Source organism: Aedes albopictus, chromosome 1, assembly GCF_035046485.1.
Source record: "Aedes albopictus strain Foshan chromosome 1, AalbF5, whole genome shotgun sequence".
Classification (NCBI taxonomy): Eukaryota; Metazoa; Arthropoda; class Insecta; order Diptera; family Culicidae; genus Aedes; species Aedes albopictus.
Genome location: NC_085136.1, coordinates 226,012,551 through 226,038,894, shown reverse-complemented (window position 1 = coordinate 226,038,894; position 26,344 = coordinate 226,012,551). Strand labels below are relative to the sequence as shown.

Here is a 26,344-nt window from a genome sequence, read left to right as displayed (position 1 = left end):
GCTACGTTCCCATAAACGCGATTTTGTTCACGGACATGAGAACCTATTTCACGGTCGGCATTTAGACGACGATAAATTTCAGGGCATTTTCGTCGTATCGTAATTGAACTTTGTCTACGTTTATTTTAACTTTTACAACATACTTACAAATATACTATATTAACAATATAGGTCACTTCGTGTTTTCACATACAACGACATGGAGACGCCGTTTACGAATGATTACAGCACCACCTGCTGTCAGAAAAAGTCAATAAGTGCATTTTGATCAATTTTTGTTTACCGTGCAAGGTGACATTTCTGAAAAAAAGATGTTAGGGGTGTCAAAGTTTTTTGTTCCAAAATAATCGAAGAATAAATAATCGATTTACAATATACACAAAACAAAATAATATTACGCATTTAATTCACCACTGGACTGCGCACTTGGTCTTTTTAAGTGCGAAAACGTTAATAAAAGTGCGCGATTGCATCAAATCCAGTTGATGTCTTCAGCGCACTATTTCTTTGATTTATGCTGAATAAGTGCTCTGAACACACCGAGTTGATTTGTTGCAATCGCGCACTTTAATTTACGCTTTCGCACTCATGAAAACTCGTGCGATAGTCCAGTCACAGATAAACAGACGTAACATTGAACGATTTTCATGGAAATCCATCGCCCAGTTCACCATCACCTGGTGGAAAAGTTGCACGAATCACTGCGTTGTGCAATATCGTCAACAGAAGGCACTAGTGTGAAACGTCAAACACATAGAAAAACGATGCGCGCGCCTCTGGTTGTGAAAGCCACAAGTATGAAAATTTAAAATGATCGTTAAAAGCGTGGTCGATGGAATTTTCGCAAGTGTTACGTCTGTTTGTCTGTGTTCCAGTGGTGAACTAAATGCGCTATATTTCATTAGATGAAATCTACGAATACATCTGAAGAAGAATTTGAATGCTGCCTCATTGTAACGTCACCGAAATCGTTTCACATTGGAATTTAAAATTTTCACCCTCAAAATTACCTCATATTTTACCCTGGTGGTTGCTATTTTCCTTTGACAATGGCTTTTAATATAATCTTTCTTAATGTCCACGCTTGTCACAATAGATCTAAAAACAGGTCGCAGTGACTTATATACCCAACAAGGAATAATGTCCACGCTGACGAAGACCACCAACCAAATGCACGTCAAATTTCTTGTGGCAGAGTGCAAGACATTGAATCCAAGGGTGCACAAGCTAATGGGCAGATGCACGAAATTTCAACGTTTGAGCGTTCCGTGCTTACAAAAAATGAGCTCCGGGGCCGGACCTGAGAATATAACCCGTCAAATTTAATTTCGATTAATTTCGTTGTTCTTCCGAAGTGAACTGTGAGTTTATTCGAATACTGGTTGTTTTATCCCGCACTAATCGGTTAACTTTGTTGTTGGATGTGTGAACATTGTGATGTCAAAGATTATTTTTAAATATACAATCATGGGCTTCTGGGTGAACTTCAGTTAGTAAAAATATTCTAGCAAATTCGCCTGCTGCAGGAGTGATAATCCTCCATAAATTTAGTCAGGCATTCCTTCAGATGACTCACTTGAAGTGCAAATTTTCGGTAATACCAATCCGTGTGGTCAAATTATGAAATTCAAATAACTCAACGTACATATGTACAGATGGGTAAATTATTGGTCAAATTGGGAAAAAATCCACAGCTCAGGTGAGATTTGAACTCACGACCCTTATTCGCTAGACATAAAGCACTTGTCAACTAAGATGTTCCTTCTGAATTCCTTTTGATTTTTCAACGGAAGATTCTTCTCAGTTTTCTCGTTTCCTTTGCTAACCGGAAAAATCCGTTGTTGTTTATCCGTTGCATACCATCGTTAATCGCGTCTAACTACACCTGCGGCTCAGTAAGCAGCGGTTAGCGACGGTTAGTAACGGATACATGCGGATTTTCTGATTAGAAAAGGATATGTCATTCCCGATCATTCCCCTTGGTTTCCTCCTAGTTTTTTTCTGATATTTATTTTTTAAAATTCCTCCAGGAGTGCCTTCAGAGATTGATTTGAAGTTTTCTTAAGAACAAACGTCTTGAAATCCCGCTTCAACATTGCATCGAAACTTCAGACGCACAAATCTCAAGAAGCAAGCTTCAAACAACAATGTATTTCATTATTCTGTTCTTGCTCATTTGTAATTAGCTTAAAATAAAAAGCTCAGGTGTACTGGTTTTGTTTACGAAGAGATTTGTGCCCTGGAAATCGTGAGTAGGTGCCAAAGTCGGCCATTGCGGCGGCCATTTTGGGATTCTAACAAGTTTGTCCTTAAATTTCTCCAGAGGTTCCTATGAGGAACCCCCAGGAGTTCCTACTGAAATTGCTGGAGTAATAGCAATTTCTTCTGATGTTCCTTCAAGAATTAATTCTAGGAATCCTCAAGAATTCTCTTCTACACGGAGACAAACTTCGTTCGTTTGAAATAAAAATATTAATGTTTATTCGGTAAACTGATAAAATATTTAAAACTAAAATATTAATTTTTAAAACTAACTCAATTACATATTGATTTCTACAATACCCATTGAAGCGCCCCCCGTTCCGCCGTCGAGAACATAAACAAAACTCTCAAGTTCCAGCTGCCGCAATAAACAAGATTTCCTCTTGCAAAAAAAGTCAAGTTTCACCAAAAGTTTCCACGAAATCCCATTGATTTCGGGAGCGTATGTTATCTACATAATGTTGCCTTTGAAAGTGCCACGCGGAAAGTGGGTTTTCCTAGAGAAGGAAACGACTTTGTAAAATTAATTGGAAAACAAATATTTCTGCAGGGCCGACCTGCCACAAAAAAAAAACAAAAAAAATTACATTTGTTTCTAACATAACCTGTCAGAAGATCCATGTTTGTTTCAAAAATGGATTGAATTTGCTTCAAATGTGACGTTCGATTTGCTCCAAACAGTTTTATTTTTGTTGCCAGAACAAATTGACGATTTATTTGACTCACTCGAAGTGCAAATTTTCGGTAATACCAATCCGTGTGGTCAATTCATTTCATTCATTTATTTAGTATTACATCAAATTCAAGATAAAACTGAATCAACAATATTTCTCCATAATACACGGTTCGTGGCTGCCGCTCTCCATCCTCGGTCGCGCCCAATGCTCGCCAAGTCACGTTCCACCTGGTCCGCCCATCGTGCTCTCTGCGCTCCACGCCTTCTTGTGCCAACCGGATCAGTTGCAAACACCAGCTTTGCAGGGTTGTTGTCCGGCATTCTTGCAACATGCCCTGCCCACCGTATCCTTCCGGCTTTGGCCACCTTCTGGATGCTGGGTTCGCCGTAAAGTGCAGCGAGCTCGTGGTTCATTCTTCTCCGCCACACACCGTTCTCCTGCACACCGCCGAAGATCGTCCTTAGCACGCGTCGCTCGAAAACTCCGAGTGCTTGCAGGTCCTCCTCGAGCATGGTCCATGTCTCGTGCCCGTAGAGGATTACCGGTCTTATTAGCGTTTTGTACATGGTGCATTTGGTGCGTGGGTGAATCTTTTTCGACCGCAGTTTCTTCTGGAGCCCGTAGTAGGCCCGACTTCCGCTGATGATGCGCCTCCGAATTTCACGGCTCACGTTGTTGTCAGCCGTCAGTAAGGATCCGAGGTAGACGAATTCCTCCACCACCTCGAAAGTATCCCCGTCTATCGTAACATTACTACCCAGACGGATCCGGTCGTTTTCGGTTCCGCCTACCAGCATGTACTTTGTTTTTGAGGCATTCACCACCAGTCCAACCTTTGCTGCTTCGCGTTTCAGGCGGGTGTACAGCTCTGCCACCGTTCCAAATGTTCTTGCAATAATGTCCATGTCGTCCGCAAAGCACACAAATTGACCGGATTTTGTGAAAATCGTTCCTCGGCTGTTGAGCCCGGCTCGTCGCATCACACCTTCCAGAGCGATGTTGAAGAGTAGGCATGAGAGTCCATCACCTTGTCGCAGTCCCCGGCGAGATTCAAATGAACTGGATAGTTCACCCCTTGGTTCACCCGAAACCCTTACGCAGTTTTGCACACCGTCCATCGTTGCTTTAATCAGTCTAGTCAGCTTCCCAGGAAAGCCGTTTTCGTCCATGATTCTCCATAGCTCTGCGCGGTCGATACTGTCGTATGTCGCTTTGAAGTCGATGAACAGGTGATGCGTTGGGACCTGGTATTCACGGCATTTCTGGAGGATTTGCCGTACGGTAAAGATCTGGTCCGTTGTCGACCGGCCGTCGATGAAGCCGGCTTGATAACTTCCCACGAACTCATTTGTTTTAGGTGACAGGCGACGGAAGATGATCTGGGATAGCACTTTGTAGGCAGCATTCAAAATAGTGATCGCCCTGAAGTTCTCACATTCCAAATGGTCGCCTTTCTTGTGGATGGGGCAGATTACCCCTTCCTTCCACTCCTCCGGTAGCTGTTCGGTTTCCCAGATCCTGACTATCAGCCGATGCAAACAGGTGGCCAACTTTTCTGGGCCCATCTTGATGAGTTCAGCTGCGATACCATCCTTACCAGCTGCTTTGTTGGTTTTGAGCTGGTGAATGGCATCCTTAACTTCCCTCAGCGTGGGAGTTGGTTCGTTTCCGTCCTCCGCTACACTGGCGTCGTCGTTTCCTCCGTTGCCGTGGGCTCCCGCGCCTACGTTCTCCACGCCGTTCAGGTGCTGATCGAAGTGCTGCTTCCACCTTTCGATCACCTCACGTCCGTCCGTCAAGAGGCCTCCGTCTTTATCCCTGCAGATTTCGGCTCGCGGCACGAAGCCGTTGCGGGATGCGTTGAGCTTCTGATAGAACTTCCGTGTTTCTTGGGAACGGCACAGCAGTTCCATTTCTTCACACTCCGCTTCTTCCAGGCGGCGCTTTTTCTCCCGAAAGAGGCGGGTCTGCTGTTTCCGCTTCTGTTTATAACGTTCCACGTTCTGTCGAGTCCCTTGCTGCAGCATTACCGCCCTCGCTGCATTCTTCTCCTCCAAAACCGTTCTGCACTCTTCGTCGAACCATTCGTTCCGTCGATTCCGTTCCACGTATCCGATGGTGCTCTCGGCTGCGTCGTTGATGGCTGCTTTCACTGTACTCCAGCAGTCCTCTAGAGGGGCCTCATCGAGCTCGCCCTCGTCTGGCAACGCGGCTTCGAGATTCTGCGCGAATGCTGAGGCGACATCCGGTTGCTTCAGTCGCTCTAGGTTGTACCGTGGCGGTCGCCGGTACCGTACATTGTTGATGACGGAGAGTTTTGGGCGCAGTTTGACCATCACCAGATAGTGGTCGGAGTCGATGTTGGCGCCACGATAGGTCCTGACGTCGATAATGTCGGAGAAGTGCCGTCCGTCAATCAGAACGTGGTCGATTTGAGATTCCGTCTGCTGTGGTGATCTCCAGGTGTAACGATAAGGGAGGCTGTGTTGGAAAAAGGTGCTACGTATGGCCATATTTTTGGAGGCGGCGAAATCAATGAGTCGTAGGCCGTTTTCGTTCGTCTGCTGGTGGGCGCTGAACTTACCAATCGTCGGTCTGAATTCCTCCTCCTGGCCTACCTGAGCGTTCAAATCACCTATGATGATCTTGACGTCGTGGCTTGGGCAGCGATCGTACTCACGTTCGAGCTGCGCGTAAAATGCGTCCTTGTCATCATCAGTACTTCCGGAGTGTGGGCTGTGCACGTTTATTATGCTGAAGTTGAAGAATCGGCCTTTGATCCTCAACCTGCACATTCTTTCGTCGATCGGCCACCAACCGATCACGCGCCTCTGCATATCACCCATCACGATGAAAGCTGTTCCCAGCTCGCGTGTGTTGCCGCAGCTCTGGTAAATGGTATGATTACCTCTAAACGTTCGCACCATGGATCCTGTCCAACACACCTCCTGCAGCACTACGATGCCGAACCCGCGGTCCTTCAGTAGATCGGCGAGTATGCGGGTGCTCCCAATGAAGTTGAGAGATCGGCAGTTCCACGTACCGAGTTTCCAATCGCAAGTCCTTTTCGTTCGCTGGGGTCGTTGCCGTTGGTCTCGGTTCGTATTATTCTGTTGCTGATTTTCCGTTACAATGGTTTTTTACGGCTGGCTCGTAGGGCCTGACACCAACCCCCTACTTTCCGGAGGACCATAGTGCACAGTTGAGCTTAGAGTCCTTCCCTGGCACTCGGACGTAGATCAGCCGCCCCTAACATGGGGATCAGACGCTGTTGTGAGCCGCTCCTCCTGGAGAACAGACGCTCAGGTTTGCCGAAGCAAACCCCCCCTTCCCTGTCAGCCTACGACCAAAGGTCCCACCGGGGTTGGTTACCCGATCTTCCCTAAGGTTGCTCATAGTTTCCGGCCGGTACCGCGTGGAGGTAGGGATAGGAGTTGCTGGGCAGAGGCTAGTGGATCACAACGGGATCTGTATTGCGCAGCATACCCAGCCTTTACCGTGCCCGGTGTGGTCAATTATGAATTTCAAATAACTCAACGTACATATGTACAGATGGGTAAATTATTGGTTAAATTGGGAAAAAAATCCACAGCTCAGGTGAGATTTGAACTCACGACACTTATACAAGTGCTTTACCAACTAAGCTACCGAGCCAATTAATGACCCGGCAACTTAGTTGTCATAAGGTTCAACTCTAATCTCATCGATCTATATCATCTTCCCTTAAACCAAACAGAATGCGAACGACGCGTTTGATCGCCTTCCAGGTAACATTGTTCTTCCTCTACAAGTGGTTGAGGAAGCGTTGCCTGTACGATAGGAAAACAGTTTCAAACAATAAAACAAATCGCTTTCGCTCTTCGTACATATGTAACAGAGATGGTTATATTTGCGGTTTAGGGGAAGATGATATAGATCGATGAGATTAGAATTGAACTTTATGACAACTAAGTTGCCGGGTCATTAATTGGCTCGGTAGCTTAGTTGGTAAAGCACTTGTCTAGCGAATAAGGGTCGTGAGTTCAAATCTCACCTGAGCTGTGGATTTTTTCTCAATTTAACCAATAATTTACCCATCTGTACATATGTACGTTGAGTTATTTGAAATTCATGATTTATTTGAGTTAACCTGAAATATTTTTGATTTTACCATACTTTTTTCTGCGTGTAGGATTCGTCAAGAAGTTCCTTATAGGAATTCCTTATAGGAGTTTCTTGGAGTTTTTTTTGGATTCCTGCAGAAGCTAAGCTCCTTCAACAATTCCGTCAGGAGTTTTTTTTACGAATACCTCCCGGAATTCCTTCTGGAATAGGGAATCGCGCCACTTTGGCGGTGGCTTCTATTTTCATCTGTTTTCCACTATAACTCAGTCAAATTTGAACCAATTGACACAATTTTTGGAATGCAGTGAGATAGGTATAGTGTCTACCCGTGTACAACATTTCAAGTCAATTGGTTCAAAATTGACTGAGTTATAGTGGAAAACAGACGAATATAGAAGCCACCGCCCAAGTGGCGCGATACCCTACCTCCCGGAATTCCTTCTGGAATTCCTCCAAAATTTTCCAAGAACGACCAGGAGTTATTTCAAGGATTTATCCAAGAGTTCCTTCAAAAATTCCTCCTTCTGGGAATTTCAACCGGGATTTCTACCAGTTCCTCAAAAAGTTCCTTCTGGAATTCACTCCGTCACTTAAGGATTTCCACCAAGTCTTCTGGGATTCTTCAAGGAATTTCTTTTGAAATTTCGGAGAAATTCCAAAGTGACTTTGTAAATCACCAACGCGATTTTATATGAATAATTTAATTAATATTTTTCGAGGGATCTTTCCAGGATTCCTTCAGAAGTTCCCTCTTTGAAGTATCAGAAATACTCCTGCACCTTGTTTGATGCTGCTTGAGCAAAACTTAAGGGAAATATGTTGTTGAAGTTGCATTAAATGAGAATACAACAACACAGTTACCCAAAGTTTTGCTCAAACAGCATCAAATCACGCAAGCAGTCATAAAACCCTTGCTTTTTTTGTTACCATTTTATTGTACAGTTGTTTTTCGATTTTATCACGGTCAAAAAAAAATTTACCGTGATATAAACGAAACCGTGAATTTAGCGAAACGAGAAATAAATGTAAATTTTTTATCCAAAATCGTTCAGCTGCAAAATATATAAGTCGTAGCTTATGTTTTTTAACTGTTTTGGTGGACTGGACAATGCAGTATTGATTTTATATTGATTTCGGAATGTTTTAAAACAAGTGTGATAAAAACGAAATGAAAATCGTGATATAATCGAACAGAAAACCGTGAATTTGGGCGAGTAGTGATTAAAACGACTAGTGATAAAACCGAAACGCTACTGTAGTTACCATTTTATTGCAGTAACGGAGAATTCACTTTCTCATTATACAAATCATTATACTACAAATCTAGTGCTTCACTGATTGCGTTTTATTCATGGAGATATGTAATCCCAGATAAAAAAAATGTTCGAGGATGAAGGAGGAACGTTGGAACGCTTTCCCTGAGCAATTCCGAAAGGAGTTCCTAAAATAATTCCAGAATAATTTCTAGGAGGAATCCCCTAAGAGCTTCAGGAGGAATCTTGGAGAAAAAAAATCCAGGGTGCAAATCTTGAAGGGATCCCACAAGGAAATTCTTGTGTGATTTCCGGAGAAAATACCGTTCATCGCTCGATAACGGAAAGTTCGATTTGGGTCGTCTGTTTTTTAGTCTGTTATGTACGTTTATCGGTTCAAATTTACTTCTCATCTGCAACTTCGCATGTCACAACTTTATTTTGGTGCTGCGACGATAATATACGCCAGAAATTGTTCAAGAAGAGAGAACAAAATTTGTTCTAATTTGAGTAGTTGAAAAAAAAAATCGATTAATGTTTAATCGATTATTTCAGAAGAAATGGGCATCCCCAACATGCAATGACAGTTCGACAGAATAAACGTCATTCGGATAGCGCATGCATTTAGTGTGTAGTAGTACCTCTTCTGACGCTTGGTGGCGCCACATTCACTAAAAAGGTGTCGCCAAAAAATCGAACGAGTGACCTATATTGTTAATATAGTATATTTGATACTTACCTATCACAATCAAGAAAAACTGCCGCACAATATATGGATTAGACTGGGTCAACAAGGTCGATTTTTTGGAACAAAGCTTTTTCGATTCCTTTTAGCGTCCAAAACAACTGTGCAAAATTTGGGAGCGATTGGTTGCTTCTCCGTATTCCGCATTGCGATTGAAATATATATGGAATTTAGTATGGGAGAACGAGCTTTTTTGCATTTTTTTCATAAATTGATTTTTTTGTCCAAAACGATCAAACTAATGACGTTAAAATATAGCCTAGGATATGCCGAAAAACTTTGCCGAGGACCGCAAAATGATCCGATACTTGTGAACAAAGTTATAACGTACAGATTGCCCGGTGGTGCTTAACATTTAACATGTAAAGGAATAACATCAATAATAATATCTCAATTTTTGGCCTAGGTTACCAAGCAAATTACTTTTTTCACGAGCGTCGGATCACTTTGCGGTCTTCGGTAAAGTTTTTCGGCATATCCTAGGCTATACTTTAACGTCATTAGTTACAAGGTATTAGACAAGAGAAATCAACTTATGAGGAAAATGCAAAAAAGTACGTTTTCCCATACTAACTTTCATACAAATTTCAATCGCAATGCGGAATACGGGGACACAACCAATTGCTTCCAAATTTTGCACAGATGTTTTGGACGCTAATGTAGATTGAAATAGCTTTGTTCCAGGTTGATGCGATCAAATTTAAACTTTCTCCATACAACGTTGACCCACTCTAATATAGATACACATTTCGATAACGACAAATATCGTAATTCAATAAGCGGAACCATTCGGCAACAATTATTACTGTTGGTTTTAAACACTGGCGGCAGCGGCAGGCGCTTGCATAGAGTTAATATAGAAAAAAAATCCACTTGAACACAATTAAGCAACTCACATACAGTACCAAACACACAACTGTAATTGCACTGAACTTTTTCACATTGAGGATACTTGAATTAACTATAACAATATCATTTTTAGCAAGCAACAGAAACCAATTTAGCGAGAGTAGACGTTCGCGACACTTGTATGAACCTGAGAAGCGGAACTAAATCGCGAATGTGATTGTTGTGGATCGCAATATCGTGATAGCAGTTCACATTTTTGCAAAGCGTTATGAAAAGGACAGACCAATCGAACGACCGCAAAGTGTGTTCCTAGATTTATGACAATTCATCTCGAAAACTGGATTTTCTCATCACGTTAACTAGAACTACATCACGAAATTGAATAAGATGTAGTTTCCGCTTCTCGTGATATTTTGTTCCGGATTTTCGGAACGGTTTTATTTGCGTGCAACGTCATCTGCGAAGCCGACGATGATCACGCCCACCGGGAACCTTAACAGCAACACCTCGTTGTACATGACACTCCATAAAGCCAAACCGAGAATGGAACCCTGAAATTATGTGAAAGCATCTCCTACCCATCTATGTGTCTTATACTTGTACTCAATTTTGGAAATTGTGGTGGTGCTATTGGATGCGTTTCTTACTCCAGGGTCGCTACTGCACAGCAATGAATTCCCCTCCTCTTACGTTGGAGAGTCACCTCGGTGGTTTTTAAAACCGACAGGATAGTGTTTACGATCGACTTTTTATCAGGAAGCCGAACTGGTTATTCAGTGTATCTCAAAAGTCTGTTGAGGATGATTCTCTTCAGCACCTTCCCCAAGTACATATATTGGACTTATATGCCGACAGGCTGGATGGTTTCCTCGCCGTTGGCAATAGGATCAAGCTCTGTCGTCAAACTACTTCGTCCAGACATTTCTGCATAGCAAGGAAGAGTCCCTTGATGATCCTATCCAACGCTACTAACTGGTTTCCCATAAGTAACCACGCTGTTGAAGCTGTACGTATTGCAAAAATAACGCACATATATTGACATGCATTACCATATATGCCATTGAAGTTGAATTAAAGTGGGAAGTGGCACCATTATTGTTGAATTACGATTATACCAGTATAATCGTAAGTCAGCAATAGTGGCGCCACTTGCCACTTTAATTCAGCTTTAATGGTTAATGTAGGGCAATGCATGCCAACCCGAGCAGGAGAAAATAGCTGAAGAATAACTAACTCAGGTATGGAAAAACGAATACCTACAACCTGAATGAGGAATTAAGTAGCCCTGCATAAGAGGTAAAATACCTAAAAGAATAACTTGTGCGTATTCTGTGCATAACACGTGAATAATGACTTCAGGTATGGCAATACCTGAATAATAACAGGCGATTTTTCCATAGAAATAGTGATTTTTCCATAATTGAATAATACCTCAAGCAGTCCTCAACACCAAATCAATAACTCGTCGAGGTATTTTATAAATACCTAGAAAATACCAAAATAAGTTATTTTCAATACCTGGGTAATCGACCAATACCTCGTCTTGGTATGATACCTGATGTTGGTATGCTGCAGCTATATGTTAGTTATTTGTTCCTGCTCGGGAATATATGCGCTTTATATATGCAATCCGTACAGCTTCAACAGCATGGTTACTTGGGTACCCAAGGGCGTAGTCAGATGGGGGCAGGGGGGGCCGTGGCGTGTGAGGTTTTTATCCACAACACAAAAACAACATGGCAAGTTTCCGGTAGGAAAAAAACAAGGACTTTGTAGAATTATATGCTGCTATAGAGTGCAGTTATACGCTATTGCTACACGAACTTTCACTTGTATTCATTTCAAACAAACGTCATGCTAAGATAATAATACCTGGGATTTCTTTACAAATTCTTTCAAGGACATCTCCAGAAATTCCTTTAGGCAGTTATTCAGGAACTTTTCCAAGGATTCTTTCAGAAATTCCTCAAGGAACATATCCAGATAGTTTTTTTTTGGATAGATAGTTTTTTTTGGGGTTTGTTCCAAGAAATGCTTTAAGAATTCCCTCACGATTCCTTCAGTTTTTTTACAAATACTTCTGCAAGGATACATCGATGAATTCCTTCAGGAATTTTCCATAGCTTCCTTCAGTGATTCTAGCATGGATTGCTCCAGAGAGTTTTCCAAGAATTCCTGTATGGGTTTCACCAGGCATTCCTCCGGGAATTTCTCCTGGGATATCTTTAGAAGTTCCTTCAGTGAATGTTCCAGTGCTTTTTTCGATAATTCCTCCAGACATTTCCAGGAGTTCCTTAAATCATTGTACAAAACATTCTCCATCCAAAAATTCCAACAATAATTCGTCCAAAAATATTGCAGACATGGAATTCCAGGAATTTGTTAAGAAAGCTTTCCTGGGATTTCCTAAGGAATTCGTCATGGGATTGCTTCCGGGATTCCTCCAGATTTTCCTTCAAGCATTCCTCCAAGGCTTCGACCGGGAATATATTCTGTGTTTATTTCAGAAACAACTCCAGGAATTATTTTTAAAAATCCTCCAAGGGTTCCCCCAGGATCACTTTTTAGAATTCCTTCAGAAGCTCTCCAAAGAATAATCCAATACTTCCTCCAGGAACTATTTAGGGATTCCCCAGGATTTCTCCTGGGGTTTCTTCAGGAACTGCTACAGGGGTTCCCCAAGACGTTCTTCCACGAACTCTTATTAGTATTCCTTCAAGATTTCTCCAAGGATTCCATCTGCAATTTCTTCAGAAATTTTTACTGGGAATTCTCCATGAATTTCTTCAGAGATTCCTCTAAGAGTTATTCCAGGGATCCTCTGGGAATTGAAATTCTTCTTCTTCTTTTTATGGCTCTACGTCCCCACTGGGACTTGGCCTGCCTCGACTTAGTGTTCTTTGAGCATTTCCACAGTTATTAATTGAAGGGCTTTCTTTGTCTGCCATTGCATGAATTTGTATATTGTGAGGCAAGTACAATGATACCCTATGCCCAGGGAGTCGAGAAAATTTTCCCGACCGGAACGGGAATCGAACCCGCCGTCTCTGGATTGGCAATCCATAGCCTTAACCACTAGGCTAACTGGAGACCCCAAATTGAAATGCGTATAGATATTTCTCCAGAAATTCCTCCAGGAAATCTTATAGAGATTCCTCCAGGAGTATTTCTTGAGATTCCTCCGTTAATCTCTACGGGTATTCTTCTAGGATATCCCCAGGGATTCCTCCAAGAATTTCTGCAGGACTTAACTCGGGACTTCCTTCTATGATTCTTTCTGAAACAACTTATTTTAAACATGGAGGATGTTCCCACGAACTATTTTTAGGGTTCCTCCAGCAATTCCTCATTGTATTTTTAAGGAACTTTTATAGGAATTGATTCAGTACTTCCTCCAGGAACTGCTTAGGGATTCCCTTAGTAATTCCTTTTGAAATTTCTTCCGGGTTTCCTTCTGGAGTTTCTTCAGAAATTCTTCTAAGGATTCCTCCCGAATTTGTTCAAGAACTCCATCAGCGATTTCTTGAGGAATTATTTCTGGTATTCCTATACGAATTCCCTAAGAGATTCATCCACGAATTTCTTCAGAAATTCCTCTAGGAATTACTCCAGGAAATCCTTCAGGGATTCCTTCAGAAATTCTTCCAGGATTTTTTCTAGGAATACCTTCTGGATTTTTTTCCAGAAATTCCGCCAAGAAATCTTCCAGTATTCCCTCCAGGAATTGCTACAGACATTCCTTCAGGATTTGCACTAAAATCTCCTCCAGGATTTATTCTAGTGATTCCTCCGGGAATTTCTCAGGCGATTTTTTCAGAAATTTCTCCCAGAGCTCCTCTAGAGATTCCCCCAGAAATTCATCCACAAATTGTTCATGGAATTACTACAGAGATTCCTCCTAGAATTCCTTCAAGGATTCCGCCAGCAATTCCCAATAGATAACCTCCAGCAATTCCTCCAGGATTTTATTTAGGAATTTCTCCAAGAACTATTCCAGGAAATTCTCCAGGAATTACCCCAAGAATTTCTTCAGGAATACCTCCAGCCATTTCTCTACGAATTGATCCAGGAATTGCTCCTGGACTTCTTTCAGAAGTTATGTCAACAAATTCTCCAGGATTTTTTCCAGAAATTCTTCTGGAAATTTTTTCGAACATTCTTCCAGTAAACTCTCCAGAAATACCCTCAGGAATTTTTCAGGGATTCCTCCAGGAAATCCTCCGAAGATTCCTCCAGGAAATCCCCCAGAAGTTCCTCTGAAGATTATTTTTGGAAATTCTTCCAGGAAATTCCTGGAGGAATACCATCAGATTTTTTTCAGGGATTCCCCCAGGAATTTCTTTACAAACTGCTTCTAGGATTCCTCCAAGGATTTCTTCAGGAATTCCTTCGAGGATTTATCCAAGAAGTCCTCCAGAAATTCCGCTAGAAATTCCTCCAGGGTTTCCTCAGGGGTAATTCTTCCATAAATTCTTCAAGAGATTCCTCCAGAAATACCCAAAGGAATACCTTTAGGAATTTCTCCAGGATTTTATCCAGGAATTTCTCAGGACCTTATCAAGGAATTACCCCAGGAAATTCTCCAGGAATTTCTCTAGGAATTGCTCCTGGACATTTGCAGGAATTATGTCAACAATTCCTCTAGGTATTTCTCCGGGAATTTCTCATGAGATTCCATTAGGAATTGCTTAAGGGATTCCTCCAGAGATTTCTCCATGGAATCTCTTCAGGAAATTCTTTGAAAATTCCTCCAGGAAATCCTGCAAAAGTTTCTCCAAGGATTCTTCCAGGAAATCCCCCAGGGATTTCTTCAGAAATTCTTCAAGAATATTCTCCAGGCATACCTTCAAGAATTTTTCAGGGACTCTTACAGGAATTACACCAGGAATTAATCAAGGAACACCATCATAAATTAGGGATTGCTTCAGAAATTCTTCCAGGGTTTTTTCTAGGAATACCTTCTGGATTTTTTCCAGAAATTCCACCAAGAAATCTTCCAGTTTTCCCTCCAGGAATAGCTACAGATATTTCTCTAGGAATTCCGCTAAAACTCGTCCAGGAACTTTTTCAGGGATTTTTCCAGAGATTTCTCCAGGAATTCCTCCAAAGATTTCTCTTGAAATCCCTCCGTGAATTTCTCAGGGGATTTTTTTCAGAAATTTCTCCCAGAGCTTCTCCATAGATTCCCCCAGAAATTCATCCAGAAGTTGTTGAAGGAATTCTTCCAGAGATTCCCTCACGGATTCCGCTAGCAATTTCCAAAGGAGAACCTCCAGCAATTCCTCCAAGATTCTTCATGAATTACCCCAAAAATTTCATCAGGAATTCCTCCGTAAATTTCTCTAGGAATTGATCCAGGAATTGCTCCTGGACATCCTTCAGAAATTATGTCAACAATTCCTCCAGGAATTTTTCCAGAAATTCTTCTGGAGATTTTCTCAGAAATTCTTCCAGGAAATTCTCCAGGAATACCCTCAGGAATATTTCAGGGTTTCCTCCAGGAAATCCTCCAGAGGATTCTGCCTGGGAATCCTCTAGGAATTTCTTCATAAATTCTTCCAGGAAATTCCTGGAGGAATACCATCAGTAATTTTTCAGGGATTCCCCCAGGGACTTCTTTACAAACTGCTTCTAGGATTCCTCCAGAGATTCCTTCAGGAATTCTTTCAAGGATTTATTCAAGAATTGCTCCAGAAATTCCGCTAGAATTTCCTGAAGGATTTCAGAAACGGAAAAATAATAGAATAGAAATAGGATTCTCCCAGAATTTCTCTAGAAATTCATCCAGTAATTCTTCCGAGAATTTCTCTTAGAGATTCCTCCAGAAATTCCCAAAGAAATACCTCTAGTAATTCCTCCAGGTACTCTTCCAGGATTTTGACCAGGAATTTCTCCAGGAATAACCCCAGTAATTTCATCAGGAACTACCCCAGGAATTGCCCCTGGACATCTTTCAGAAATTATGTCAGCAATTCCTCTAGGTATTTCTCCAGGAATTTCTCCCGAGATTTTATCAGGAATTGCTTCCTGATTCCTCCCTGGAGGAAGATTTCCCTCTTGAAGGGATTCCTCCAGAGATTTCTCCATGCAAAATCTCTTCAGGAAATTCTTTGAAGATTCCTTCAGGGAATCCTCCAGAAGTTTCTCCAAAGATTCTTCCAGGAAATCCTCTAGAGATTTCTTCAGAAATTCTTCAAGAATATTCACCAGGAATTCCTTCAGGAATTTTTCAGGAATTCATCCAGGGATTTCTTCACAAATTTCTTCAAGGAAACCCCCTGGGATTCCTTCAGGAATTTCTCCAGGAACTCCACTAGAAATTCCTCCAGGAATGGCCTATAGGCCTATAGGCTATGTTTTCACTTTATCGGTTACATGGTTTTGGACATATTCGAGCTTGTTATGAGAGAAATGCAAAAAAGTGTGTTTTCCCATGTAAAACCTTATACAAACTTGAAACGCGATGCGCAAAACGTAGACATAATCGATCGTGCCCAAATTTTGCCCACTTATTTGGGTTCTGAAATGAAATGAAAAAAGCTTTGATCTGATGGGATACCATTGAATTTTTCATTTTTCCATATAAACGATGACCCACTCTAATCGTTAGCTTTTACAACTGTGGCTACCCGGGCATAAAAGAATTACAAAACAATTGCAAGTTTTACCATTCAAAATAAATTACTGAATGGTAAAATTTGCCATTTGTTTGTTTGAAATAAGTGACAAAAGGGCAAAAATAATAACTGACATTGTTCGATAAAATAACTAAAGAATGTCAAATTTTGACATTACAATGGCACATCAAGAACAAAAAAATAAGGTTGAGAATTGCAAAATATACCATTATTAAGTTATTGAAAACAGAACAATATCAAAATTATTTATTCATTTGTCAACCAAAAGAAGGGTATATTAAGTTCTGAAGTTCACAATATGTGTTGAAAAATGGACAAATTGAGTGGAAAAATTGCGAAAAAAATCCACGTAGTTCTGGTGGGATTTAAACCCACGTCTCCCCAAGTTCGCTAGACCCTGTCTAGACCGAACCGTTCCGGTTCCGCTGGGCTGCGTCACAGTCAAGTTTTAGGGAACGTTTGTGGAGCACTGTTGCCGCAGTGCAGTGATAAGCTATTCAATGTACGTGATCTCGTCCAGGCTTTTATCTTTTGGAATCGCTTTAGCTTTAATCCTTGTGATGATGGGCGCGTTTCTCTTCTCACGTTTGGCACTTGCCTTCCTATCTCTCTTTGGCTTAGTGTTGCTAAGCTCATGGTCCAGATTATTTTTCTTATTCTTTTTTTTATTTGTACACTCAAGTCCGCCAACCCCCTGACCCGCCCTAATCTGTAGTAGCTGAGGACCTACACAAAATCGCAACCCCCGGTTTCTCTCAACCCGGAACGGTGTCCGGCCTTATCAGGTCCACCCTTCCCAGCTTTCCGAAACGCCTAGATGGGATCCGACTTGTTGCCATTTAACTGCCCTTCAATTTCGGGGTTGCCAACCTACTCACTTTGCGAGCTCCTCTCATGACGGCTGCCTTGCTAGCTTCTGAGATTGCTTGTGGTAAGAGACTGTCTATAAATGTTATGTTCTACAGTTAAGAACCATGACTGCTTTGGTTGAATGGTAGAATTGCAGCTGAACTTCAACTTGCTAGAATAGCGGGTTGTCGTTTGCTTTTGGCAAAACCTCCTGTCCACCTCCATAGTCTTCTTGAATTTGAATAAGTTCTGTGACTGAAAGCTCGTCCAGCAGAATTTGCAACGGAATCGTATAATCTTCAATCGCTATAGGTTCCGATAGTGTTCGCCTTCGTAGTTGATTTGCATGGGAACGGGTCAATCCCCGACGCCGTTTGTGTTCCAAAAGAACGTTGTACACCCCATTTCCTTTTTGCTCGATGGTCACTCCTTCGGCCCAGTATTTCTAATTTTGTATGTGAATTTCAGCATATACTTGCTCACCGATTACGAAAATACGATGCTTGACTTCATGTTAAATTGAGCATTTTGTTTCTCACTGCTGTGAATCACCAAAAAATACCGCCCTTGAATAGATCCAGCGTAGTTTTGAGGAACTCTTCACTGCACAAACGGATTGTTTTCCTCCGGTTTTCTCGATCATAGCGGTATCTTGTTTCAGATTCAGGAGCAGCGAGATTCAGGACTAGCGAGCGTAAGGTCATCGGCGTAGCGGGATTTGAACTCTCGATCCGTGATAGAAGGGTTGTCCGAACATCCGAGTCCTTGCTTGAACTCAGCCCGGAAACGAACATCAAACACTTGAACTAGTCCGCGTTGAGCTCTGAGAGCATGAATTCTTCGTATTTTTCATTCACAACTCCAGCGTCGGTGAAGTAGTCGTCGGTCGGATCCTTCTTGAGCTGCAGACACGTAACGTAACGTTGATTGAAAAGCGATGTATGACGACCACAGATGGACTTCAGTGTCTTTATGGTTTCATCGAAAGTCACTCCCTTCGACTTCTTCGGAATGGTCACTTATTTTCGGTAGATCGATCATAGCCGATTATAAATATGATATTGCATCTCTAAGCAAAATGTTTGTTTACAAATTGGAATCAATTTTGTAAGTTGGGACAGAAATCTCCATACACCGATAAACGCCCTAAAGTATGCAATGCTCTTGAAATTTCATAGTTTTAAATTATGGTTTTCAAATTTTGTGTATATAAAATTTCAAGTTTTGTGTATATAAAACAAAAACAACTCAAACATAGAGAAATTACTATACGTAGCATAAAGTCGTATGTTAGTGTACCGTAAAAAATATATTTTTATTTTTACAGATAATGATTTTTGATAGCTAAACTCACTGAGTTTTTCACTCAGTACTCCACGAACTCACTTTGAGATGAATAATTTTATACAAATCTCCATGTTTTGTTACAAAAAAAAAACAACAATCTAATATATTCTATACGGCTCCTTTTATCATGCTCATACTCTCTGCATTGCAATCCGTTTTTTTTTTTTTGATTTGATGTGTTTTTCAGGGCACTATCAAAGTTATCCCAAAATGAAAATGTGATTCGCATACGCATTCACATGTGACGCATACAAAAATTTATTTGTCTCCCAAAATCTTCAAAATTGTTCGATCTTTCAATTGCAATTGATAGCTGAGACCCCAGTACTTGTTTTAAAAATATAAAACTAACTAACTCTTACATGGAAAAATAGTAATAAAATTTGATCAAAAACTATCAAAGTTACCCCATTTTACGGTACCAAAGATTTTTCGGTCAATTATTTGACTAATTTTATGGATTCATAGTAGAGTAAGAGACGCATTTCTGCGTCCCGAGTATTGTGGATACAGGCTTTATTGATTGATTTGAATGCAATAGAGTACCTTAACAATTTTGGAGCTTCAATTAAGTTATCAATGATCCAAAACGTTACAATTGTATGTTGAAAGATAGAGCAGTAGTCATTACTAAACCCGTTTATCCCCAACCACATCAAAGAAACATAACATTAACTATTTTAAATTTTTCATCTGAAATGCTTCTGATCACTTCCTTTTTATTGTCTCCCACAGCCCGATTCTGATGATCTCATCGTACGAATACGTGGAGTACGTCAACGGAAAAATGGTCGCATCATGCCTGACGCCGGTGGAAAACTTTTGGCATGCCACCTTCTTCGTTGCCAGCATCGTGGTGTTCTTCATCGTACCGTTGCTGATTTTGGTAGTCCTGTATTCCGTTATCGCGAAAAACCTGATGGACAATCCCGGCATCATAATGTCCAACGCGAGCGGCAACCGGAACAATGTGATCAAGTATCGCAAACAGGTCATCTTCATGCTGGGGGCCGTCGTGGTCAGTTTCTTTTTCTGTCTACTCCCCTTTCGAGCGCTGACCCTGTGGATCATCATCGTGCCCAGCGAGAATATCATTTCGATCGGGATTGAACGATTCTACATCCTGCTGTACTTCTGCCGAATAATGCTGTACATGAACTCGGCCATCAATCCCATACTGTACAACCTGATGTCGTCAAAGTTCCGGAACGGGTTCCTTCAGCTGCTGGGATGCGGAAAAATAATCCGCTCGGATAGCATTTCTTCCGGAGCCCGGAAAGGAACATTCCACACGGCTTCGACCAATCTCAGCAGTTCTCACAACAGTTCCTACCAGAGACGGCTCACCAGAGAGGGAAGCAGCGTGAGTGGAAGCATCCGAGCCATCTCGGACAACAGCCGAAGACGGTTACTTCACCAGCGACACAGCAGTACGATATCGATCAGGTCTTCCCATGACGAGCAGAACAATGGGGCAGGTGGAAACGGGGGTTCCATTCCAACCGGAAACGGCAACCTCGAAACCACTCCGTTAAAGGCCGATAAAATTGACGAACTAGACGAAACGACAAACTCACTGCCAAATGGTTACGGTTTCCATAGTATTAAGGATGTCACAGGCACAGCCGGTGGCAATAGTTGTAATGTTAGTGTAAGGACTACCAATAGCTGTAATGGCAAGACTAGTCATCGGATGAATGGAACTGTTTCGGTAGAACCGAAAGCCGTTCACCAAACGGACAATAAATATCTTATAGTAAGGGCAGCGGTAGTAGTGATGCGAGAGCTGTCGGAAGAAGACGGAAAGCTGCCACCTTCGCCACCCGCCGAACATAGTTCGGCGGAAGCGACGGAAGTTACGCTGATTCAAAGTGCACGCGGAAGCGAGCAAATAGTGTCTATCATCACTGCCAAAGAACGAACGAACGGGAACTGTGTCAATAGGGCGCTGGGAGTGGATGTACAGGGGATGAAAGAGAACGCAGTAGCTTCCGATGAGATTACTAAAATACGGCAGTTTTATGGCTCGATGGAATGTGATATCTAGGCAAGCTGCAAGCTTTTTTTTAGGAATGATATTCGGGGTGTACCTAATGTTAGGGAAATTGGAGGGGCGATGTTTCACAAGGGTGTTAATCGAATCATATGCGACAACACAAAATAGAGAACTCTATAGTATTGACTAATACATTCTATTTATTGTAAGGGAAACGAAATCAATTTCTGTAATAAAACATGTGTTTGAAGTTCCGTGTTCGTTTGTCTCAAATATCCGAAAATTCAAGATATGACGGAGTAAGATGAGTACCATTCACCTGGAATTTAATGAAAATATTCATTGAAGCTAGCTCTCAACAGTTCTCTTCTCCATCATATTTCAAACATTCATAAACTTGGCGGGTCTCGATAAAGGTTCATAATAAAGATAGCATAGCTAACATAATTATAACACGAATACTTGCACAAATAGTGGATCCAGTGGCAAAGATGAGCATATCTCCATTGTTATTCTAGATTTCGCTTATTTTCTTACCGGTCAGACTAAGGCCTGAGTGACCTCTGCTGTACATAGGAGTCGTCTCCATTCTGCTCGGTCCATGGCTGTTTGTCTCCAGTTCCGCACTCTGCGAAGGGTCCGCAGGTCGTCCTCCACTTGATCAACCCACCTAGCTCGCTGCGCTTCACGTCTTCTTGTACCGGTCGGATGACTCTCGAGAACCATTTTAGTCGGGTTGCTATCCGACATCCTGATGACGTGACCCGCCCACCGTAGCCTCCCGATTTTCGTGGAATGGACGATGGTTGGCTCTCCCAGCATCTGATGCAGTTCGTGGTTCATTCGCCTTCTCTATTCTCGGCTTCCTTCTGCACTCCGCCATAGATGGTACGCAGCACCTTCCGTTCGAAAACTCCAACGGTGCGTTGGTCCTCTGCACGTAGAGTCCTTGCTTCGTACCCATAGAGGCCTGCCGGTCTAATCAGCGTTTTGTAGATAGTTAACTTAGTGTGACGGCGAACTTTGTTCGATCGTAGAGTTCTGCGGAATCCAAAGTAAGCAGGATGTACGTTTCCGCCATCGTCTCAAATTTGCGAGCTTTAATATCTATATCATCAGCGAAGACAAGTAGCTGAAAGGACTTTGTGAAAATCGTTCTACTCTCTTATTATACCCTCTAGACCAATTTTGAACAGCAAGCACGAAAAGAGCATCACCTTGCCCTCTGGGAGATTCGAAGGGACTCAAGAATGTCCCTGCCCGGATAAAAAAATGACCATTCATTACATGGTAAATATTATTAATATATGACTGCTTTTATGGTTCACAATAAAACACAGTAGATATATGGTTACTTTTTACAACAGAAATCAATCCGATATAGTTCGTACAATAAGTGAACATAAGCTTTATTAGTGACTAATTGATTCGATTGTTTTTCAATCGTTCTTTAATAATTTAAAGTTACTATTAGTAAAAATAAATTGAGTTGTTTTTATACATTTGGAAAAGTGCCTGCAAAGTTCTCATGGACTTTTTATTAAAAAAGAGTTTATTTCTCAATTACACTTAAAAACAATTTGTCACAAATTAATAAAAATACATATTATTGTTGCTTGGATCATGTTATTTATTCTACTCTGTATAATCAAATACAAAATCACTTGACATATTTTTTTTAGTTTTCGTTTTAAATTTGAGTGCAGTAGATATTGGCAAGGGAAGCTGTCTATTAAAACCTGAGGAAGTACCTGAACCGATGTTAAAATAAACATGCAATAATATTTGTTGTTATGTTAACAGATTTCGCCTTTGAAAAACCATAGAATTCATGTTTCTCGGTAACATTTTTCTCCAGCATTTACATATGGCCTTATGTACATATTGTGCACGATTTATTTATGGTATCGATATTTATCATATGACCTGAGGTCTGACTTGTGATATTTGGCAGTTATTTGAAAAGATTGATGATAGATCTTATCAACAGCTGCCAAGCAGTACATACCAGACATCTGAGTGTTTGATTCTTATCACAAAATGTGCATATCATTCTGGCGGCCTTAGGTGCTCGTTAATGCTTGAAATATAAATTCTATGGGTTTTCATAAGCGAAAATTGCTTACAAATAACAACAAGAATTATTGTATTTTTATTGTAACTACTATTGATTTGACGTCATTCAATTTATTGTATTTGTATTGTAAGAACAATGAAAAAACATTAGGATATATTGTTTGCTTTTGGAAAATGCTCAAAAAATGTCTCATAAAAACACAATGCTTTCTACTGTTTTTCGCGAAAAAATGTATGAAAATTTCCTTAAAATTTTATGGTTGAGATACATAACGACCACCATTTTTTTATTGTAAAACTGCCATTTACTATTCGTCGAATGGTATAGAACAATAGGGGTGATGGTGAGTGTGCTGTGCAAATTACAATATGTTTAATGGTGAATAGTTTTCGAAAACATGGTGTTGTAACAATAAAATTTATTGTGTTTTTTTGATATTTTTTATCAGGGTGATACTCGAACTACGCACATCACTCGATCCATCGTCGCCTTGATTAATCGTATCAGTTTATCCAGGAATCCTTATTCGTACATAACCTACCATAGCTGTTCTCGATCGATTGTATCATACGCCGATTTGAAATCGATTGTAGGGCACGCTCTATTCGCGACATTCCTGCAACACCTGGCGGATGGCGAACATCTGGTCTGTTGTAGCGCGTTCACCCAATTTAGACTGATAATGTCCCACGAACTCTCTTGCAATCGGTGATAGACGGCGGAATAAAATTTGAGAAAGTACCTAATAGGCAGCGCTCAGTAGTGTTTTCGCGCGATAGTTCCCGCAATCCAACTTGTCGCCCTTTTTGTAGATGGAACACACGATATCTTCCATCCACTCCTCCGGTAATACTTCATCCTCCAGAATCTCGGTAATGACCCAGTGTAGTGCTCTCACCAGTGCTTCTCCACCGTATTTTAGTAACTCGCTTGGTAGTTAAACTGCTCCAGCAGCTTTGTTGTTTTTCAACCGCCCAGGTAACCACTAAGCATTTAAATAAGCCGTACAGCAGCCCGTATTATGCATTTGAGATGCTTGCTGCTCTACATAAGCAGTTCGAATGCATAACTGCCTTGAAATAGCATAATCTGTGCTGCTCAAAAGCTTTACGCTGTTAATTAGCATTTCAACTGCTTGAGATGTTTCCGTTCGGAAGCAATCAGAATGCTTCCCAACTGCTCTTTAAATGCTAAGAGCAAAGAGGATAGGAGATATGTTATGCATTTCACAGCACATGTTGTCTCTCTTTTACATGACCTATGCTTCTGTTTACAAATTTGATTTGCTTCTTCATTCTTTCCTCACCAATCCAAGAGCTCAGAAGTAAACATTGCAGCAGCTGGGTTTGATGGAACTTGGTCATCAAAAAATGACTAATTATGATTTCGTCGGAAAATGTGCGCTGATGCTGCATAGGTGGAAGGTTTGGCGGATCCAAGGGCGGATCATAAGATTATTCGAAAGAGGAAGAGAAAATCATATGCTGCAGATCGAAAAAGAAATGAAAATGCTCTACGCACAACGGAATATCTTTTTAAAAACAAGTTTTGGGTGTTCGAACTGAAGCTGTTTTCGTAGCATTCTTTATATAGGGGATAAATTAAACGCACGACATCGGCACAGCTGTAGCATCGTGGAGCAGTAGCAGCAGGTTGAAAAGTATCTTCGGATCCTAAGTTCGAACCCAAATCACTACTAAAACAAGCAAAAAGTACCACCTATCACCAGCTGGAGTGTGGATATCTAGGCAAGCTGCAAGCTTTTTTTAGGAATGATATTCGGGGTGTACCTAATGTTAGGGAAATTGGAGGGGCGATGTTTCACAAGGGTGTTAATCGAATCATATGCGACAACACAAAATAGAGAACTCTACAGTATTGACTAATACATTCTATTTATTGTAAGGGAAACGAAATCAATTTCTGTAATAAAACATGTGTTTGAAGTTCCGTGTTCGTTTGTCTCAAATATCCGAAAATTCAAGATATGACGGAGTAAGATGAGTACCATTCACCTGGAATTTAATGAAAATATTCATTGAAGCTAGCTCTCAACAGTTCTCTTCTCCATCATATTTCAAACATTCATAAACTTGGCGGGTCTCGATAAAGGTTCATAATAAAGATAGCATAGCTAACATAATTATAACACGAATAGCTGGAGTGTGGAAGGATGAAGAAACGGAGAAGCGAGCTGAGAGATCGCGAAGCAGACGTAAATCTATTTTTGTTTTGTTTTGTTCGACGAGGCGTTACCAGCGGCGTCATGGTCGCAATTTTTTCCGCAGTCAAGTTCGCAGATTGTGAACAATCCTCGGTACTCACTTTACGTAATTTATGTTTAGTCCCTTACTGTCAGAGCTGTCAGATCAGTGTAACACGCTAAATAAAATTTACACAAAAGGCAATTTACACGGAAAAAAAATACACGGTTATGAATATTTATTGGGTACCGGACTGGTCACCGAAAATTTGATCGTTTTCTTTGGTACATCGAGGTCTTGAAATTAGTCTATGGCGTTACTGCCATTTCGCTTCTTTGACATTTTGTCACGACGTTCCTGATGGGGTAGCACTTAGACAGCCCGTTATTTTGCCAAAACCTGCTGTGGAGTAGCACTAAAGGCGTATATACGGCTAACTAGCATTAATCGCCTTGTCGTAAAGGCAACTATAATGCTGAAGGAGCGCTTTTTTAAATGCTTACTGGTAAGTTGGGTAACAAGGGTAGACGGTACCCGAGCAAAGTACAATAACTGTGCAGAAACAAACTGATAACTAGTGTTCGCACCAGAGATCATTTTACAATTTTGTGTTATCAACTTGGTAGTTCATGTTACCATTACCTGTCAAACTGGTCGACAACAACAACGGAAGTTAGTTATGAATGACCGTTGTAAATATCTTTCAGATAACAAAATAGGTTTTTAGTTGGATAAAATTGATAGAAGGTGTTATCAGGGTGCCTTTGATGATAACATGTGATATTTTATTGGTATCACGGGTATACTTAATTGCTATCATGTTTGTTATGTTGCCTGCTTATTCAGCCACAATGAGAACAAAATTAGTTAATTATTTTTGATATCAGATAACACAGTATGTAATCCGTTTGTTATGAAACTTTGCTCGGGTATTGCATAGGACCTGAGAAGGGATCTATAAATGATTTCAATAAGTTTTCCAGGAATCCTATTAAAAATGTGTAAAAGATTTCGAATGAATCTTCTGGGGATCTCGTGATTTAGCCAAAAAACCTTGAATAAATTTAGCAGACACATTGTTAGAAATATAGGGCCCATATAGCCGAGGCGGTAAACGCACGGGTATTCAGCATGACCATGCTGAGGGTGACGGGTTCGATTCCCGGTCGGTCCAGGATCTTTTCGTAAAGGAAATTTCCTTGACTTCCTTGGGCATAGAGTATCTTCGTGCCTGCCACACGATATACGCATGCAAAATGGTCATTGGCAGAGGAAGCTCTCAGTTAATAACTGTGGAAGTGCTCATAGAACACTAAGCTGAGAAGCAGGCTTTGTCCCAATGA

General features: G+C 41.1%; 1 protein-coding gene across 7 annotated transcripts in view; it reads left to right on the top strand.

The window, feature by feature from the left end:
* Positions 1-20,970, top strand: part of LOC109410067 (growth hormone secretagogue receptor type 1) — a 484,121-nt gene extending 463,151 nt beyond the window's left edge. For all 7 annotated transcript variants that reach the window (XM_062846362.1, XM_062846363.1, XM_062846361.1 and 4 more), the window contains one exon: positions 19,460-20,970. In XM_062846362.1, coding sequence (XP_062702346.1) covers positions 19,460-20,771 — 1,312 coding nt within the window. In that variant the 3' untranslated portion in view covers positions 20,772-20,970. The remainder of the gene's footprint in view (positions 1-19,459) is intronic.
* The last annotated feature ends 5,374 nt before the right edge of the window (positions 20,971-26,344 follow it).